Genomic DNA, 20,445 nt, shown 5'->3' with positions numbered 1-20,445 from the left:
TTAGAGTCACATTCTTGAACATTTATTTTGATGAACAAATCTGACACAATCTAAATGACCGTCCCTGATAACAGTACACCACAGGGACGAGGGCCTCAGGGAGAAACCATCAAGGCCGTCCACTGTTCTTTAACTCCACCCTAACGGGGAGTCCAGACTACAGCTGCACTCTGTCTCTCCTTGAAACCTCCTTGCAGAGGCTGCCAAGTAGGAGAGAGACCACTGATGAGGGGGAAATAAAGACAACAGCTTTCAGAGTTCACTTAAAATAAAATAGGCAAGATGGTTACTGCACAAGCAGGAAGCCAATCAAGTACATGATGTCATGTTAGGAAGTGTATTAGTATGAATATGTTATCATTTAAATGTCATTTTAACTATGCTTTAGAGTCAGGAGACCAACTGTGATAGTCATTATCCTACATCACTATCTGTGTGCCTTAAAGGGACAATGCTATAGGCATCCCAAATAAACTCTTAATGAATGGACTATGAACCCTTTTACTCCAGTTATGCTGCATTATTAGGTGGGAGAATGAAGATTATCACCTCACTCCATGTCCCTTTGTCCAAGTTACTGTGGGTACACAATTTCCATTTCATCATGTGAAGATTTACACATTCCATGGAAGAAACACAGAAACAGACAACATATCAAGAGCTCATCTGCAATGTAACTCCACAGTGACCATGTGTTGATACAAGTCTTAATGTAAAACACAAAGCTTAAAATACATGTTTTTTTTCTCTTGGAAAAAGCCCATAAAAATATTTGAAATGTAACAAAATCTTGCATTGTGCCCTAAATTATGGGCACAAGCCAGTCATGCAAAAACCCCAACTCAGTCACAGGTTTTTCTTTAGACCAAACTGGTTCTTATCTACAATAACTCTCGTCTATGTCCCAGGTATAATCAGCTCTGTAACTGCAACACAGTGTGATACAAACATGACAGTAAAATGAAAATTAAAAAACTACCAAACAAAGACAGGAACTCAATGATGACAATAATACAAGATTTCCCTCAAAAGACTGCCAACAAGGAAGACAATGCTCCTTTTCTGTGTGCACCTTATTTTCATTCTAATGCAAGCGGGGCTTCAGTCCAGCTATTCCAACAAAGGGCAGCAGACTCAGAATGACCCGTAACAGCGACGCAAACTGAACATGCCCGGCCGAGGCAGTGACCAAGGAAGCCAAATGGAGTACTGTTGACATCAGAGAGGGAATTTTCCAGTCCAGGAGCTCCAATAGAGAGGCAGCCCTGCTGACTGCCTGTTTAGTCAGCGGTGCCCAAGTGGGTCTCCAATCCAGTCCAGCTTCACACAGGTCCTTCAGGAGCGACTGCGGTCTTCTTGGGTACCCACCAGCATTTTACTGTACAGCTTCTGCTGCTCTTCTTTAAAGGTATCTTTTACCTTTCCACGCTTCAATCCTCCATCCCTACAAAAGAGTCTGAAATTAGTGATTGATGGCGTAGACAGTTACGCAGTTCACCATGTTCTGTTCTTGATTAGGTCCTAACACAGAAAATGAAATGCAGAGCAAGTACTCCTCACAAACATGCTGCTTATGACACTGCAACGGATTTGCCATGCAGTAAATATAGTGACCAGAAAAAAACAGAAACTCCTATCCATTTCCATACAATATAGACTGAAAATATTATTTTCACACTACCTTAATGTTTACTACTAATATTTCCTACAATCTAATCCATATTGTGTAAAATAAGTTTTAAACTGGTCTCAACACAACAGTCGGTAGCGTTACACTGAACAGAATGGGCTTGTTACTGCAGAAAAAGCTCAGGTATAACTAATAATACCAGTGATGGTGCTGATTGATTTCAGTGCCAGTGAGTCAACATGCACAAGAGCCGGGGCCTTGAAACCAGAACAGTGAAAAATGAATGCATCCATAATTAATATTAATAGATACAGCTGTGACTGAAAAGTTAACATCTCAACGGTAAAAAAATGTTTTAGATCCTAAGCTTATTTTAATATTTTCACTGACTTCATGTGTCAGTTGTGGTGATTACATGAGCTTTTCATAAAAGTTGTGTGATATCAAGTTGCACCATCTCACTCACACTACTTGTTGAAACTCTACTATAACTACTCCTGCAACTATTTTTAGTCATAGCAGGAAACACACGGGTGGAAACAATAACAATAACAATGGCTCAGTTAAATGAATACATTCTTTTTTAATATTATTGATTACGCCTTTGCTTTTCCTACCATGCCTGGTCAATATCTGCTGTGAAAATGTCTATTAACCCACAACAGCAGTTTAAAATGAATAGTCAGCCTTGTGTTGCAATATATAAAAGTGGTCAAATTTTTGACTTGAATGGGAGTTATCTTACCACAGGAGGTCGACCAGTCCACCTTGCCTGGCTATGGCTGCCTTTACACGATTGGCAAACTGTACAGCGTCCTCATCCTCCTGTTGTAGAAGATTGGCATAAATGTAACACAAAACAAGAGGTCATAACAAATCAGTAACATCATGGCTTTAATGAACTTGCTCATTGTAAATGTTAGATGCAACAAAACAATTAGCTTTGACAATATGTTGTTTCTTCCAAGAAAGAAGGGGTAAACTATTGGGAAGTCTTGATTTAATCGTGGAGTCTCACCTCTCTAGACATGGGAGGAAGGTACCACACGCTGCAGACGATGGCCCAGCTGCTCATCATACGTAACAGGTAGTTGACCATTCCAAACTTACTGCTATTCCAGAAGGCGTCTCCAAATCGGGGGTCATACTGCAAGCATGAGAATAAATAATCAGTGCACGTATTATTTTGACCAAATGTTGATGGAATGAGATGTAGCACGTAATAATAACATCTCACAAAGGACAAACAGACTCACCTTGATAGCCACAGGGTAGACCGTGGCGCCAATCTCAAAGCTGCCCTTTTTAAACATCATCACTGACGTGTTGTTGATGCAGGTACCTGGGGATGTAGAGTGTTTATGTAAAATAAATTAAGACTTCTGGGGCTTTAAAAAAAAAAAGTAGATGGCTATAGTGTGATTAGAAAGTATTCCTGTGCCAGATAATTGAAAAAGCTCACCTTCTGGGAAAATGAGAATAGGCAGTTTAGATTTATCTTCTACATGGTCACTCAATCTGCAATGCAAGACGTATGTAGGTTATTTTAAAAAAATCCCACTGATATGATTAAAACACAATATTAGAACTTTAAAACAAACCAACTATATTTTTCCAGTTACACAAACAAACAAAAAAATCAAATCAAATTTAATGTAAAAATGCACTTCTCAAAAACTTACTGAATACTACAAAGATGTCTTATAGGCTTAGGGGGTAAAACAGTACAATAACAATAATGGACTAAAAACACAGGCTGTAATGCTACCTTTTGGCCACTAGATGTCTGTCTTTGACTTCTGAACGCTCGAACCAAATGTGTGGGCAGGCCTTGACCATGGATCTCTGAATGACCCCCATCAAGCCACCGTGAATTTGGCCAACCTGACAACACAGTGCAAACACAAATGTCATTTCAACAGATGAGCAGCTGCAACTGCAAAAGGGGACCAGTGTCAATATTTATGTAGCTTCCTGCTTAGCAGCACTATAGTTACCATAGCATAGCAGCCATCGCTGGCCAGGATGATGACATCAATGGGTGAGGTGTGGTTGGCGACACAGATACCTCCATTTTTGGGTTTATTCTCCCTGTAAAAGTGGAAACAGGAAGACGGTTAAACTATGTATCATGAAGGCACTTCCTGGAGGATGTTATCATGAACTGAAACAATGTTGGCAACTGATAAAATACACTTTTAGTGAACAATACGACAATAAAGAAAGCAATCGAATCAGAGGTCAAGAGTATTCTCTACAGAAACTGCGGGAACCCTTTGGTCCACTGCTCGGTCACTTTTCTTGAGGGGAAAACAAAGCAACCGATGGTGGATATGTTAAGAGCTTTGACCCCAAGAGCATGCAGGACCCGAAACCTACTGAGTCCACATTCCAAAGATAGAGTTACAATCTTAAATAGAGAGAGCGGGAGAGCAAAACTTCCTCTGTCACTTATGTATTTTTAGCCTGAGAGTAGAGAGTGCGTGTTACAACAGGCCAGGCCCTGATGGCAGACATTCAGAAGGCAGCAAGGAATAATACAGTTCTTACGTCACCTTTGAGTATCTTTTTACAGAGTTAATTTAATGATAGAAATAATTATATATTTCATTGTTTGTTTGTTTTTTTTTTAAATTGTGTCAATTACTTCTCTAACATATGATTTCACAAAGTAGTGACGAGTAAAATCATCAAGCTAATTCACATTACAGTAAGAAACATCTTTTTGGCTGGCACTTCCAGATATGAGAACATAAATACTCAAATGATGAGTAGTCTCACCAACAAAGTCCCTTGATCTCAAACATCATATTAACTGTTTAGTTTCAAGTACAGTCAAGCCTGCGCTGCAGTTAACCAAAAACAACAACAGCTGTTACAAACTACAGTTGATCAGCAAATACATTAAGCGTCAACTTCCTCCTCCACATCCTGTTGCATGTGCCCATCCGCGCTATAAAAACACACTCTGTGACTTCATGTTCCTCTTAGTTTCTTACTCAACCATATTTAAATAAGAGGTAAAAAAAAAAAAGGCTATGAGGAGTCAGCAGCTCTGAGCATCGTGCTTTATGCCTACAAAATGACTGCAGTTTGATTAAATGTGTCCTGTTTTTATGTATGAGAACGCAATACTGACGAGGGATTTTGTGCTTCACCCTTGCTCATATGCTTGCTGCAATGAATATGAATTTAGACTGTCTGAGTCTCGCCCCAGGCACCCTCCCTTTCAAACTCACACTCTGGGTGCTCACATTACAAGTGCGAACACACCCAGGTTTCTGTTCTCTAAAGATAACTCATCATCCATTATGTAATCGCACGCAGACCCCTTTCCTGTCAGGCGAGGGGTCTGTGGAGGATCATGTTCAAGAGAAAAGAAAAATGGGACTGTGTTAAAAGAGCAACATTTGAGTGGCTTGTTTTTTGTTTCAATATCCCTCTAAATTACACATTCTGTGAGCTTTGAACCTAAGTTAACTTTTTCAGAAGGGAACTTCTGTTTCAGAGCCATGGCATTTGGAAAGCTATACGTTGCAGCATGCTTTCTGTTGAAATATTTGTTAGCTTTTGTAAAAGTGTTTTACCAAAAGCACAGTGCTTTATAGCGTCAAACTCTTAACACACCATTTGTAACATAAACACTGTTTGTGTGTGATATTTTTTGTTAACCAATTGTTCCACAACAGCTAACGAGCAAGCATCAGTGCAGAGCGCTGTCCCAATAAAACTGGATTTTTTTAGTGATGTCAATAATTAACAGCAGCACTGCTACACTTATGTACTGCTTTTTACTTGAGGCTTTTGGTGAGCTTTGACCATGTGCAGAGGGGGTGGCTACATGCAGTTAACCAGGAAAGAAATTGAGAAATTGACCAAGAAGTTGAGAAACTACAAACACTGAAGCATCAGCGTTAAAAACAAAAGACCTTGAGATAGGTTATCAGGGCACAGTACACAATCAGAGAAGAAATTAAGAAATGGACCCAGAAGATGAGAAACTACAAACACTGAAGCATACAAAAAATGATCAACCAGCAGCAGCCCCTATCATGCTAACTGTTATGATGAGATTGACCAAATTGGTGGCAAAAACAAAAGAATAACCAGGTAATATAGGAACATTTTCAGAGAGCCTCCATATAAGGCAATATGCCACCATACCTCAGCACTTTACTAAACTGGTCACAGAGTAATTATTCTACACGCAAGTGATTGCTTAATGTGTGATGTCCCCTGGACAAATACTGAATTTGGAAAAACTGCATTCAGTTTTGCTGCTGCATCTACCTGGAACATCTTACAATGTACATTTAAACTCAACACAACTGTAACTATGGGCCAGCTTAAAACTGTGATTACCAATAACTGCGCTTTTGAATGCAGTTTTTAATGATGTTCGGTCTGTTGTTGTTGTTGTTGTTGTTGTTAGTTCTTTCTTTGTGTTTTCTCTGTGCTCTCAACATCATTGAAAATGAGGGCTTGCCCTCAGTGTTTCCTTGAGATTTAAATAAAGGATGAATTAATGAAAGTGAAAATGTGTGGAGTTAAAATATTTGAAAAAGTAACTTTCAGGTTAGTAAAAATATCTACAGTAATAGCATCCTTTCATCAAAAATATACAGGTGTTACTGTCCCAACTGCCAGTGTGTATGGGTTGAGGAAACCAGTCTGGCTGCTATGGGTCTTTCATGGATCATTGTTTGCTTTCATTAATACTGGTGACAATCATTACCTCTGATTATATTACCTGAGTGTCACATGTGTTTGCATACAGTATTTTAGAGTACATCAAGGGCCGAATAACCCATGTGCTTTATCTTCCCTTTAACATATCCTGTCTTTATCTCAGAAGGACTGTAAACATTTTACCAGTAAGTCTATTACCACTTTGTTAAAACAATACTGCTCTAAGATGAGTCAAACAGGTTTGAAATGGGTTCACACCAACTACAATCATCAGTCACATAATTTAAAGAGGTGTGAAACAACAGCAAATGTCCCTTACCTGTCATGGTATGTTATAATGGCAGTCAGAGCTCTGACACATATTCTGTAGCACATCAAATGGACTTTTTCACTCAGAAAGTTTTTCATCCTGCAAAAAAGACCGTACAACAGCATGATTTACTTTGTGTGTCAAGGCAGTATTCATTTATTCATTACTTTATTTTCAATAAAAAATATCAGCTTTACCTTCCATTTGGCAGGAGCCCAATAACACAGGTGAGGAACACAAGGAGGCCTACACCAGTGAAGGCAAGAGTTACCCTGAAAGACAGACAGGTAGGTTACACCTAAACTTACAAACGGGGGGCCTTTTAGCAAACGACACCAACACTGTAAACTACAGAGGGGAAGGATTTCACCTTTTGGTTTAACAGATTAAAAACTAAATGATGTTTTACTGGCATTTAAATCTAAGACCATAAAAGTGTCCTTCTGTACTATGTGTAAGGGTCATACTCCATGTAAAGGTCATGAATAATGTTATCCAGGGGTAGCAGGGCTCAGGTTATCAATTAAAAGTTTCACGCCCTCCTCTGCTCCCCACTGTCTCTGATAATAGACTCCAGAGCCGGCAGGAGGGCATATTAGAAGATGATTACGCTGGCCAACAGGTCGACTTAATCTGGATGAACCAATCATTCAGGGTTGGAGAAGGTGCTGATTAAATTGGGTGAGGATTAGACATACACAGAGGTGAGGGTTTCATGCTAGCGAGCGAGCCAGGTCAATATCTAACCAGACAAGCAGTGAATGAGAGAATCTATTCACTGGATGGGAGACTAGAACGATGTCTGTCTGTGCAGCAGTGGCCTGATTTGTGTCCCCACAGGCAGCTGGAAATGGGCCAGCCAAGCTTAGTACTGAGTCACTGTCCCTGTGACTGTCTAAGCTGACCCCGAATGAGGATCTCCCTCTTTAACTCACTGCATGTGCCAGCACTTAACTTGTGTGTTCTGGAGCAGCCCTAGGCCCCATTCTGTCTGCCCAAATCTAAACATTTTTATAGGTGGGTTGAACATTAAATTGGCCATGGGTTAGGGTTAGTTGTGTTGTGTTGCCTGGGTATATACTTCGCCCTGTGAAGGACTGGAGACCTGTCCTTTAGTCTACTTCTTGTTTAATCCATGCTGGGATTGCCTCTAGGGCCAGCGATCATGCACAGGTAATGGTAAGGATGTCACACTGGTTCTGTAACCAGTGTGACATCCTGGACTACCCAGCATGCACAGTTGGTGCATTTTTCTACTTCAGCTGTCACACCACCTCACTGGGTTGATTTCTATTTGACAGGGACAAAGACACTTGCCAGTGCTGTTGTATGTGCCAAAATGTGTGCCAAAAATTGTAACACTGAGTAGATAAGAGGTATCATGATACTCCAAAACCACAATTTGATTTAATTTTTGATTTAAAGATCAATTGATCCTAGGTTTGATCGTGGATGTTTAAGAACTGCATACAGCATTAAAAGCAGGTCTCTGTTCATTCTTCGGAATGTAGCTTAGTGCTAAAATAGTTCAACTGCCACGTATAAAATTACCCGGATGATCGGTGTTTCCTCCACAGTGTGCAACCCACAGAGCAGGCACACTAGAGACTACTGCGGACCAAGCCGGCTACTTCTGATTTAGAACTCTGTTAACTTGAATGAGGATAAAGTGATTTAATCCTTCAGCTTTTCTAGACTTTGCAAATGTCATCGGCCCAAATGGACTAAACCTCGATAGAGTAACGACTCACACTGCGGAGGTTGTGGTGCTCAGAAAAATGTATCCACAGATTTACAGATGTCTCTTTCACCATGTAAGTCAAGTCTGTTTTAGGCCGCAAGCTGTAAAGCCCAGCACACTTCCCGAGGGCCTGGATTTGACAACTGTCATTTATGTTTTTCAAATTCAAAAAATAAATATATAAATAAAACAGGCAGAATCTCCAATCCTGCTTTTAATTTGATCACTGGAGCTGTTTTAAATGTAAAATCAGAATTGTGACAGTAGACAAACAAATCACTTAAAAAGTTAAAAAAACAACCTCAGGGTTTATCACTAGGGTTTTGTATCAGATACCCAACGGGTGATAACCTTAAAGTGATATCCAAAAGCAGAATTTAGTTAAAACAAACAAGAAAACACAAGTTGAAATGGAAAACACATTTGCTGTTGCTGCTGTATTCATGGACCAAGTTTTACTGTCAGCAGCTTTTAATTACTGACCCTGCAAATTTTGGTATATGTTTTTTAGGTGTTTATTTGTGCAGAAGGAGCTAAAGTCCGGTCCAGGCCCCGCCTGTCTCACTGTGTTCAGTTCCCTCAAAAGCATGTGTGATCAGGGTTACTCCTCTAACATAAAACAACCTCTGTGTAAGAGATAATACCTGAGAGGCAGCAGGAAGCCGTAGCGGATCAGCAGGCCCAGCCCCCATAGGACGGTCAGCCTCAGGCTGATGTAGTGGAAGTTGTTGTTGCTGCGGGTCAGCAGATTCCAGGACTCCAACTCCTCAGCACTGAACCGCTTGGTCACCTCATCGTCCATGATGCTCTCCACTCCCCGCCGAGCAAAATAGAAGATGTCAGACATCTCAAACTCAGGGGCTGAGTTGAGGTCTCTGTTGCTTCCGCTCCGCCGGATCTCCTTGATCTCCTCCTCCAAGGAGGTGGGCTCCCTGGCAATGATAGCTTGAAACAGTTCGAAGAGAAAGGATGTTAGCAATACTTGTCTCGAGAAAAAAATGCATCTGCTGAACATGCACACATGCAGAAAAAAAAACATGCATCTTACCATTTGAGTAGGGTTTGTACAAGAGGTGATTCTTTTCTTTCGCTCCTCTCTCTATCCTCAGCGTGGCCCACTACAAAGAAAGAACAAAGGGTGTGTAAAAAACACCTAAAACACATAGAACGCAGCATGTGATGCTACTTCATCAGTGAATTCATTAATGACACATTTAACAGTTGTCTATTGTGAGTCTTAAACACACAGTTCATGTTTTATTAAGAAAAAAAGAGCCCAGTCAGCATGTTAAAAAATTTTCTGTTGCAACCTGCTGCCACTATTAGCAAACTGGTGTGATATCTGACTTTCTAAATTTGAACATTTAAGGAACTCAATCAACGGGTTCTTTATTATGATCAGAGTCACAGCTGCTCCCTGATCAAGTTTTCAAATGATTATCTTTCTAATCTGGGTTTGTTTGTTAATGTACTAAACTGTCAGGGTGCAACACTTCAACAAAGTTGAGGAAATTAGATTCCAAATTTTCATCGTGGGCCAATAATATGCATGGCTTATCTGTGAGCACAGCACTGCTCGAAGGCACAAACATTACAATGCCCACTTCTCCCTCTTCAACATGTAGACAAAAACGAACCGGCAGTGTCCACTGAGAGGCAGGAAAAGGACAACGTGTACTAGCTGGAAGACAAGTGGGAACAATCAGAAAACTATGGACTGGGAGGTGTTTCACTAAGGAGGAGTTTTACTTAGCCAACGTTCTCACGCTACAGTTCATACCAGAGCACATGATAGCTCCGAGGTTTGTCTGCACCCATCGATGAGAGCTCAACAAATTGCACGACTGTAAGTGTACTCATACACAGTAATGTGAGGCAGGCATGCATGCTGAAAACATTGGAATTAGCCTGGGGCACTCGCCAAATAAATTCCAGGAATGTTGGAACAACAGTGAAGTTGCTTACATAAGTCACGCTGTAAAAATGGATACATCAAAAATCAGATCATTTTTAGATGTCTACTTACTTTACATTAACTGCAGACACACTTTTTATGACTTTGGGCAAACTTGAACCAGTTTTGTCTTTGTGTTTCAGAGATACATGCTGACAGCCTACTTAAAGCAAACCCACTCTACTATCTGTCTGAAAAGTCTGAAGACTAAAGACATTTAGCCCACAGCAGTGATATATCAATTTGGTTGATCTAAATAATAGGCACACACATTACAAACCAATCTCACATTCCTTTATCTGTCTTAACAGCTACCTTAAAGCATGTCATGACAAGATGTAACCCTGTGTCAACATATTGTCATGTGGCAGCAGGTGACAGTTATGATTCTTAGGGTGGAGAGAGGTGGAGCATACCTAAATGCAAAAACAAAATGCCACAGTGGGTGAGGTGTTAGTTGTGCACCTTACGATGCCAAAGGCAAACATAACACACAAGCCTGAAATTGAGGCAAATTGAAATAGTACAAACCATTACACAATGCTTCAGGTTTGCAAAGTCTATAATACATCTGTCCTTTGACCTTTTCTCTTAATCTCAAGGATGCTACAGGAATCAAGAGCTAAGAACGTCTCTAATATCTCCCACTGGTCCATTTATTTCAGGCACAGGATCTGCTCTCAGAGGTACATGTTGGTAAGAGATGACGGCTTTACTAGCGAGGATAAACCAGAGATAGCAGGAGAGGAACCTGACAACTGTGTCTTGAGTCAGACAGGCGAGGAGACCATTAAATGGTAAATATTGACTTCTTGAACGTGCCACATTGCACAATGAAGCTGATGTATTACTGCCATCGCTGGTGATTTAAACTCATTTCTAGAAAGTGAAAAATGCAAATCAGCAAGCGATATTCCAGGCTGTTGGAGCCGTGTCACAGACTACAGTTACTGACAAGGTCTGTAGCAGTTTTCTCCAGTTACATAACACGGGGAGACTGGCTCTGTGGCAGAGATGTCAATCTGTATCAGCCAGTGAATACAATGGCCACTGGCTGGATGCTAGAGCATTAAGTCTGCATCTGAAAGGCGCATGTGAGACAAGCAAATTTAATTTATATATATATATATATATATATATATATATATATATATATATATATCAGTAACTGCTTTCCAATAAGGCTGCAACTAAACCATATATATTGCTATCTATTAATCTGCGGATTATTTTCTTTATCAATCTATTAGTTGTTTGGTCTATAAAATGTTTAAAAAATGTGAAAAATTGCTCAATTTTTTCAAAAGCCCAAGATGGCATCCTCAACTGCCTTGAACTGTCCACAAACCAAAAAGATACAGTTTACTGTCATAGAGGAGTGAATAAACCAGACAGTTATCACATCACTGAAGCTGGAATCAGACAAACTGGACTTAAAAAAACAACTCATACTGATGAATCTCAATTGGTCAAATTGGTTTGCTATTAATTTAATAGTGGATAACTACTCGATTAATCGACGTAGCTCTACTTTCAAGAAGCAGAAATGACTGTTGTGAATGTTGATTGAAGGGTCGGATGTAAAGTACAGCCAAAGCAAATACAAGCTGTCTTTGAAGAAAAGTGACAACCGCTGTTGTTTGTATTCAGTTTCCGCTCCATCGTCAGCTTCAACCAAAAGTAGGGCTGCAAGTAGTTATTATTTTCATGATTGACTAATCTGTAGATTTTTACAATTAATCTTTTCGTATAAAGTGTACAAAATTATGAAAAAGAAACAACAAAAACTGATCACAATCTCCCAGAACCCAAAGAGACATTTTCAATTTGCTTCTTTTGTCTATACACAGTCCAAAACCCAAACAGTCTTCATTTCCTAATCATAAACGACACAGAGAAGCATCAAATTCTCACATTTAAAAAGCTGGAACCAGCAAATGGTTTACTTTTTTTTTGAAAATTGCAAATCAAAAAAATATCAAAATAGTTGCTAATTATTTTGCTTTCAACTAACTACCCAACCAATTTATCGATTAATGGTCGTAGCTCTGACCTAAAGTTATCAATTATGACTGCAATTTGCATTTCATTAAATACACATAAAGTAATGAGTCATAATGCACCAAACTCTTACCTCAAAGACCTTTAACAAGGTTTTCATGTAAAGACGTCTAATACCAAAGGACACCCCAAAGATGGCAGGCACGATGATGAAGACCAGCAGCAGGGTGAACCACACGGTGAAGGAGATGCCCAACAGGATACACACCAAGTTGTCAAAAGGGTTGAAGAAGAGCTCCATCTTGAAGTCAGGAGGGCGATGAAATCGATCAAATAGTTGAAATCAGAGGGCAGAGCAGATGGCAGAGGACGTACAGCAATCCACCTCCTGGCCCCAAGTGGCCCTTATCTTTTGTCAGAAAAAGGCCTTCATCAAGATAACTAGGGGATGGAGCTTCTCCGCACACTGAGCAGATAATCAATACAAGTACAAGCGACCATCTTGACGTTGCCCTCTTGGGCAATACCAATGAATTTCATTATTTTCACCATCAATCGGTTCCTGAAAACTCAAGCTGAACTCCAGGAGAGGAGATGTTAAATCTTCAAAGCAGCTGCTGAAATGATGTGGATCCTTGCTGCAGATGTCCTTTGCTATGTGAGCAAAGCCTCCCTCTGGCGACAGAGATGTAAACAATGAAACAAAAACACACTGGGCACAGCAGGTGGGTCTCTTGTCTGGTGAGGGTCCGGGGGCTCCGCAGCTCAGCGTAACACCGACCTGCAAAGATGTACAAACAAACGGTCAGGCTGATCCATGCCACACCGGTATGTCCGCTGTGACCCGAGCACATCTCGTGTAATTTAATAATGCAAGACGGAAAACGTGTCACTGTATCAAGTGTGTGCATTTTGAATACCGGTGAGCAAAGTTAGCGATAGCCTCGGCTATTCTGAGGAGAAACAGATGCCTCTAATCTTAGGGAAAGGCTGATTAACGGAAATGTATCCCTTTTCAGCGAGGGGCAAGATAAGTTTTAAAGCTAACGTTGCTGTTATCAGCAGCAGTGCAGAGATAACGACGGAGGCCTTCGTCCTCCTCTGATGATGCTAACAGCAGGCTCCATCCCGGGGACACAGGGTAAGCTAGCCTCATCACTACAGTTAACACCCAACGCTTTCCAGGATAATTCAGCAGCCCCCCAGTCCCACAAAGGCAATTAGCATACAAGCAAAAGCTAAGCTAGTGGCGAGACTCAAGACTCATGTGCCCACACGGACCATTTAATACCCAAAGTTAGCTTGTGGCCTCCGAGCAAACGGTTATGCTACATACTGTCTGCTGGCGTGCTCCACCTCGCTCCGCTAGCTCGCGCTCAGCCCTTCAGAGTACCGTCCGGGTGGACATGAAATGCTGAGCCAACCTTTTTGTTATCAGCTCGGTTTAGTAACGCGAACTTGGTATCTCACAGGTCTTTATCCTAACCAGCAGTTATCATGCATGCAGTTTAACAGACTCAACGATTAACTTACCTCCAGTCACGGTACGTCCTGTGCCGTACAGCGGGCTTTCACTGGTCAATCAGCCGTCTTTGTCTTGCGGACTGAAGCCAAACTCCACCCGGCGAACAACATAAGCAGCCAGACAGCGGGCGACTCTGTGGTTATCACACACCAGCAGCACTCTGCTCAAACAGCACACTCAGCTCTGTCCCGACACCTGGCGGCTGAAATAAAGCACTGCACCGACTTTTAAAATTATAAACACACGATGTATGACCACCGGTGGCGCTATAGAGCAATGTTTTGATTAAAGCGATGCGCTATGAGGAAAACATTGAAAAATTTGAAAACAGGAAATATTGGTAAATGTTCTAATGCAATGGACTGCATATATATATATATATAGAGAGAAGAGCATTTCTGATTTCTTGATTCCATCAGCACAAACAAAAGGCAAAAGGTATGGATAGTTATATCACATATCTCAAACCTAAGCAAAACATAAAACTAAAAAACATATCTGCATAGATAGATATAGATATAGATAATTATTTTAGGTGAACCAATAATTTTAAGCCTGGGTCCTCAGAATTACTGCAGGGGGGTCTCTAAATTATTGTTTGATCATTTAGATAGATAGATATAGATATAGATAATTATTTTAGGTGAACCAATAATTTTAAGCCTGGGTCCTCAGAATTACTGCAGGGGGGTCTCTAAATTATTGTTTGATCATTTAATTAACTTTTTTCAAAAGTTCAAAATCTGTATGAAAATATACATTAACCTAAATCCAAATTATTATTAGTAAAGATATATTGGCCTTTTCATACAATCTATTGAATTGCAGTACACAACCCTAATGCAGGCTAAGTGTTACCCATGAAGCCTTGGCCAATCACGTGAGATATCTAATGCTAAATCTCTGTTTGGCACTTTTTTGTCCACAGAGAATCTGACATACCATCCACCTCTGAAACCACCAGAGAAAGTGCAGAGTGAGGCCAGTGCACCTAGCCATGCAATGACTGCTGCTGACTTTACAGCTACAGGCAAGCGCAAACAAGAGAAGACCCAAAAATATCCAGAGAATTATCTCGAGTGGAACCACAGTTTTATAAAATATGTAGTTGGGGTCCCTGCTCTGTGTGTTTTTCAGCTGAGGGGCCCTTTGCCTGAAAAACATTTGACTGCTGATTGAAAGCATCTGACACTGACATGCTGGATTAACAAAAACTTTTCTTTATTCACACATTTACATCCATGTACAGTCTTGTCAAGTAATCTCAGATCTAGAGAAATGAAAACAGTATTTGGCACACCATTCAACCACTAAACCCTGAATTAATATGCCTATTCAATAAGAAACTAAAACTTTAGTTGTGTTTCATATTTATAGATAGTGTCCTTCAATATGTTATTACAGCCAGCCTGAAAATACAGAGGCGCAATCGACCGCCATCATACTTTAGTAGGATGTCAGGTTTCCAAAGGGACAGTCCATCGTCAAAGTAAACGTCTTGTCAACATCACAACCCACCACGTGTGCACTCCACCGCTGTGACGAGCATCAAGCGCTGCTCTCCAGTAGAGCCTCAAAGTCTGGGGAGCAAACCATTTTATGTTTGACATTCCCTAATACAGTCAGGTCACCTGTTCTTCCCTCCGAACCAATAGAGACCAGCTCCTGCGAAAACGGGGTTGGGAAGAAAAGCACGTCAGAAATGTTAATTATGCGGGAACATAAATATTTGTTCTATGATAAAATTATATAAGAGATGCCTGTAGATCACTCAGGTCTGTGCAGGACAGCAGAGAGAAAGGCGTTTTAAAAATTCTTTTTATAGCATCTCACTGAATCTTTGTGGTTAGAAGTTTAGTTTCTCTCCCGTGTCCTGCTTTTATTTTACCACTTCATGTCCACTTTCAGCTGTACAAGAGTCATGTTAAGTTGCTTCTGATGAAAATACGATGTTTCCTTATTTTGCTGCTTCATAATAAAAGCGTTTACATAACAAAATAAATGTTTTACCTGCCTAATCTTTGACAGAAAAACACTTGCAGCAAAATAAGAGGCCGTACAGATGCTGCATCTTTTGCATGCTTCATTCTATTGTTTTCAATGGAGACACAGCACTGGCACAATCAAAAACACGTGTGTAACTGAGCACCTATTTTTCACGGCGCCACAGTCACGCCCTGAGATAAACAGACTTCAACTTTTGAAACGCAGCAACGTACACTGAATGTCATATGATCAGGAAAAAAACAATCACAGCATGCAGATACCTCTCCTTTCCTCCAATTATTCCGGTAAATATGGAGGAGAAGTTGATCACTTTAATGCAGGGATAACCTGAGCTTTACATCTCTCCCACAGATTATATTTTAGGCCGAACACCCACTTCAGAAACACCTGGACGAAGATCAGCTCTGCACTCAGGATTTCTGTTAAGTGGGTATGATATAGTGCTGTTTATGGTCGCTTAGCAACCTCAGATGCGACCTCCCGGCACGCGCATGAAAGTCGGTTAAAGATGCAGGCATGTGTGTTCCCTTAAGTGGGGATTTTCGCCATGGATAAGCCTGCTGCTTTTAAATGTCCTCTACAAGACATGTCCATTATCAGTTAAAGACACATTTAAGCGGGTAGCCCTGCTGTCATCGAGACGCGAATCCCTGCTGTGCTATACTTACGTGGGGAGTCAGGGAAATGGAAAAAGGGTAGAACATAGACAGAAAGAGGCACAACAATAATACGATCATACCTGAAGGAAAGAGCATGACGCTCCCAAGGACACATCCAGTGTCACTTGTCCCAGTATGAGCTGGACCCGACCAGATTTCCGCACCAGCATCTTTCCTATGAGACCCTCCCGCAGGTCTTTCAGACTGCAGTTATTATCTTCAGCTTCCTCCTCCTGTTTAAGACCATACTACCGTTTACACACCTGACCTTAATATAATGGCATATTTAACATGTAGACGACAGCTTTATCTACCTGCGACTCTGTTTTCAGGAGCACGGACTGTCCGTCCTCAGACTGCACCTCTGTCTTCGTCGGCTTGTGCTCTATGGTCGGGGGCTGACCAGGCAGCGTGTCGGGCATCTGCATGAAGAACAGCTCCTCCCCTTTGCTCAGACTCCATCTATGCAGCAGGTCAGGAAGAACTTCAGGCTCAGGGAGAGGAGGGGGCCTGAAAGGTCCCTCTGACTTCTTTATCGCAGTTTCCTCCGGCTCCTGTTTCACTGAGGAGAAGATAAAGTGTATTTTGGGAGATTAATTTCCTGCTTTCACAAACTATCAGTTCAGTCTGCACAGATGTCTCTCGTCTTCTCTTTCTCACTTTCTATTTATGCTCTTTCCTACTTTTCTATCCATCTGGTCATAAACCAACCCCTCCTACTAAACCGCAGCTGTTCTGTATGTTACACATTTCTGAGTTCTGCATATGTGTTATCTCAATCTGTACATTTTTGGTATATTTTGCTAATGTCATTTGTTTTACTTTTGTCTGTGTCAAATCTTCCATTTGTAATTCTTTGTATGTAGTATAACTCACCTCTATACATTTTTGTGTTCTAACCATTTTTATGTTTTACATTGCTTACTACTGTTTTTAGGCATGACCCGCCCACTATTATTTTTATTCATATATCCATAATCATTGTTAAAGTAATTCATGTTATTCATCTACTGCAGAGGGGTCCCTCTTCAGTTGCTCTTCCTGAAGTTTCTCCCATTTTTTTTACCCCGTAAGGACAGAGGGATGTATGTTTTAAACAGTGTCCTTACAGTCTTTTAAAGACTTTTTTAATGCCACTCGGTATGAAATTTGAGGAAAAAAACATGAACCGACATCAATTACTAAAGATGAGAGAGTGTTTTTTACCAATTATTTATTTTAAGATAACATAACTTTTTGGTGACGTTAATGCGAGAGGCATTTGGGTAAATTATTGTTTCTTTTTTTAAGTTACCCTTTATGTTTAGATTTTGCAATATAACATCAGAAAAAAAGATTTATGAAACCCCTAGTCGCCATTTCTTAGTATTTCTAAGACTTTTGAAAGACTGATTTAAGATATGTTAACACCAATTAAGGCCTTATTTTTAGAGTAATAAATTCAATGCCTTTTAGGATGTTTTTAGGATCCGCAGGAAACCCGGTTGTAATGATAATTATGAGGCAAATTGTGATTTGTGACATTGGACTTAATAGATCAAAATTATATTGAAATTAAATTGAACATGCGGTTTGTACAGCCCTTTGAGGCATGCTTTGAGACTGGACTACAATGAACTTTGACTTGATTAATCCAAGCACTTTGGTTTGACTTTGGGTATGAAATGTGCTTTATAAATACATGTGCCTTGTGTTGCTCATTTGGATACGTAGATACAAGATCTTTTAGCTCGTCTTGTTACCTTCAACTGCATGTTCCATGGGTTCACCATCGTCCTCCACCTTCTCAGTTTTAACAGCAGCCTTATTAAATTCCTCTGTGAATCCCCATCCCGATACAGCAAGGGGGAGCTGGACGGGGCAGCTCATCTGCTCACTCCTCAGATACGGATCTTCTATAAACTGAAAGAATTCAATAGAGAAGATGAGTTAAATGAAAGAAAAATGCAAAATAAGGCAACTTAATAAAGATGAGCCACAACTGAAGGGACTCACATTATCTCGCTCCAGCTTGGCAAGAATCTCTTTGGTCTCTTCCTCTGTCTCTCTCTTCTCCTTTTTAATATTGATGATGGGTGAAGGTCCCGTGCTCGGAGCTTCTTTCTCATTTTCATAGCTACCTGTGTGGGCGACACAGAGGTACTTAAAGCAAGACGCAATTAACCACATGTAATACAGACTGTGTAAGTGGTCATCAGTAGAGCAGAGTGAGCAGACAATCAGCTGAATCCTACCTCGCTTTTTCATCATCATCTCTGCAGGGCCCTGCTCAAAGATAGAGTGGGACTGGATGACCTCTGGACGACCCCGGCCCCTGCCTCTATCTCTCGGACCTCGACCGCGACCTGCATCCCTCCTGTCTCTCCTCTGCCCCTCTTCAGCTTTTGTTCTGTTACAAGAAATAAACTCATTAGCATCATCATCAACAGTCAAACAGAAAGTTGAATAAACGTGTGCTTACTGTTGAGCTGAGTTGAGAACTTACTCATCTTTAACTCTTCGACCAATTATGTTGGGTGTAAAGGTTTTCTAAACAAAAAAGAAACACAAAACAGTACGTTAGTTTGAGAACAAGAACGAGGAGCAACAAGACATTGGTTGTGCATTTGAGCATTTCCTGATGACAATGATCATCTCTAACAGTGTGATACACAGTACATTACCTTCTTCACTCCCCCCAGGGTGAGGTCTCTTGATCGCATTGATGGGAGACGGCCTGTGGAGAGGGCGGCGGGCGTTCGGCGGCCCACCAGCAGTCCAACACCACTCCCTCCAGGGGTTGGCACACGTTGACCGTCACCTGAGCCTGAATCCGCCATCCTAAACTGGAGACATGTGGCTGATTAATAATATGAATACAAATAAAAATATTCCTATCAGAATTAATGTTATAGCGTGGACATAAGAACAGATAATAATAATAATAACAACAATAATAATAATAATAAACTTTATTTATTTGGCACAAAACAGAGTTTTCAAAGCTTTGACAAATAAGGCAAAGCAGAAGCAAGAAGAGTTTCTTGCAGAGGTCACATAACTATAGGAGCCAGACAATAATGCCAGACAACATTTAAAGAAGAATTAAACAAGAGAGAAACAATTACATAACAAAAGAGTAAATACAATTCAAAGAATATTAGCAGCAGCGTACACTGAAATAATGGTACTGTTAATCGAATTAAACACGATTGAGACAGAATAAAATAATAAATTAAAAGACAAACTGAAATAGATTGATTCAAATAAAATAGATGACAAATTAAAATAGACAACATCACAGACAGCCAGATAAAGATAGACAGAGAAAACTTATTTTGCATTGAATAGTAAACAGTTCTAACACAGAGGATGGAGTCACTGATCGTTGTAAAACAGATATTTTCAGATTAGATTAGGTTGATTTAAGAGTGCCCCTGTGTGCTGGCAAATTAGTCTGTTCAGGCTTAACCAAAACGTCCTTTAATGACATTTTTTGTAAAGTAATTATTTTTAGGTAGTTTCTCTGAACTAAAACCGAACAAACAAACAAACAAACAAACAAACGGGCCTTTGCTCTTTCACCACAGCACCGCCTCTTGTTCAGTGACATTATCAAATGACAGCCATTTTACGTGTACAAACTAACGACCACTTTCAACTTTTTGCATATGAAGATTTTGGCTTGTAATATTTCATGTTATTGCGTCAACAGTGGCATAAATTCAGCAACACGTGGCCACATGAAAACACGAATACAGACATACAATGCAGCACACTGACCTCTAACGCTGTCAGGAGCAACTGCTGACCTGCTATACTTCTCCAGGTACTTACGCTATGACTCCCCTGATGTCCGAAATGGATATTTAGTCCACAGTTGTCAGAGAAGAGTCATACCAAGTTGTTTTGTGCTAGTGCTGCTTCTGACACTGCATGCCGCACGGCGC

The 20,445-nt window shown here is 40.5% G+C and overlaps 2 protein-coding genes and 1 long non-coding RNA gene across 4 annotated transcripts; 1 reads left to right on the top strand and 2 right to left on the bottom strand.

Moving 5' to 3' along the window:
* LOC121944214 (glycerol-3-phosphate acyltransferase 4) lies at positions 1-12,639 on the bottom strand. Its single transcript, XM_042487935.1, has 12 exons — positions 12,459-12,639; positions 9,419-9,488; positions 9,015-9,315; positions 6,827-6,901; positions 6,639-6,728; positions 3,628-3,721; positions 3,399-3,514; positions 3,093-3,148; positions 2,887-2,972; positions 2,649-2,777; positions 2,376-2,455; positions 1-1,444 (listed from the first exon to the last, which is right to left on the bottom strand). Exons 1-12 carry the CDS (start codon positions 12,624-12,626, stop codon positions 1,336-1,338), a joined length of 1,374 nt encoding a protein of 457 aa, XP_042343869.1. The 5' UTR covers positions 12,627-12,639; the 3' UTR covers positions 1-1,335.
* Positions 11,065-18,861, top strand: LOC121944216. 2 transcript variants are annotated; one of them, XR_006105898.1, is made up of 3 exons: positions 11,065-11,121; positions 16,849-16,989; positions 18,778-18,861. It is a non-coding gene; the product is annotated as an uncharacterized LOC121944216 (long non-coding RNA). The 2 variants fall into 2 exon arrangements; XR_006105897.1 differs by lacking the exon at positions 11,065-11,121 and adding an exon at positions 13,073-13,153.
* On the bottom strand, positions 15,051-20,445 carry polr3d (polymerase (RNA) III (DNA directed) polypeptide D). The gene is made up of 9 exons (XM_042487936.1): positions 20,333-20,445; positions 19,180-19,341; positions 19,002-19,045; positions 18,751-18,905; positions 18,512-18,636; positions 18,259-18,418; positions 16,831-17,078; positions 16,597-16,749; positions 15,051-15,515 (listed from the first exon to the last, which is right to left on the bottom strand). Exons 2-9 carry the CDS (start codon positions 19,333-19,335, stop codon positions 15,399-15,401), a joined length of 1,158 nt encoding a protein of 385 aa, XP_042343870.1. The 5' UTR covers positions 19,336-19,341; positions 20,333-20,445; the 3' UTR covers positions 15,051-15,398.

Source organism: Plectropomus leopardus, chromosome 6 (genome assembly GCF_008729295.1).
Source record: "Plectropomus leopardus isolate mb chromosome 6, YSFRI_Pleo_2.0, whole genome shotgun sequence".
Classification (NCBI taxonomy): domain Eukaryota; kingdom Metazoa; phylum Chordata; class Actinopteri; order Perciformes; family Serranidae; genus Plectropomus; species Plectropomus leopardus.
This window is presented reverse-complemented; position numbering and strand designations above follow the sequence as displayed.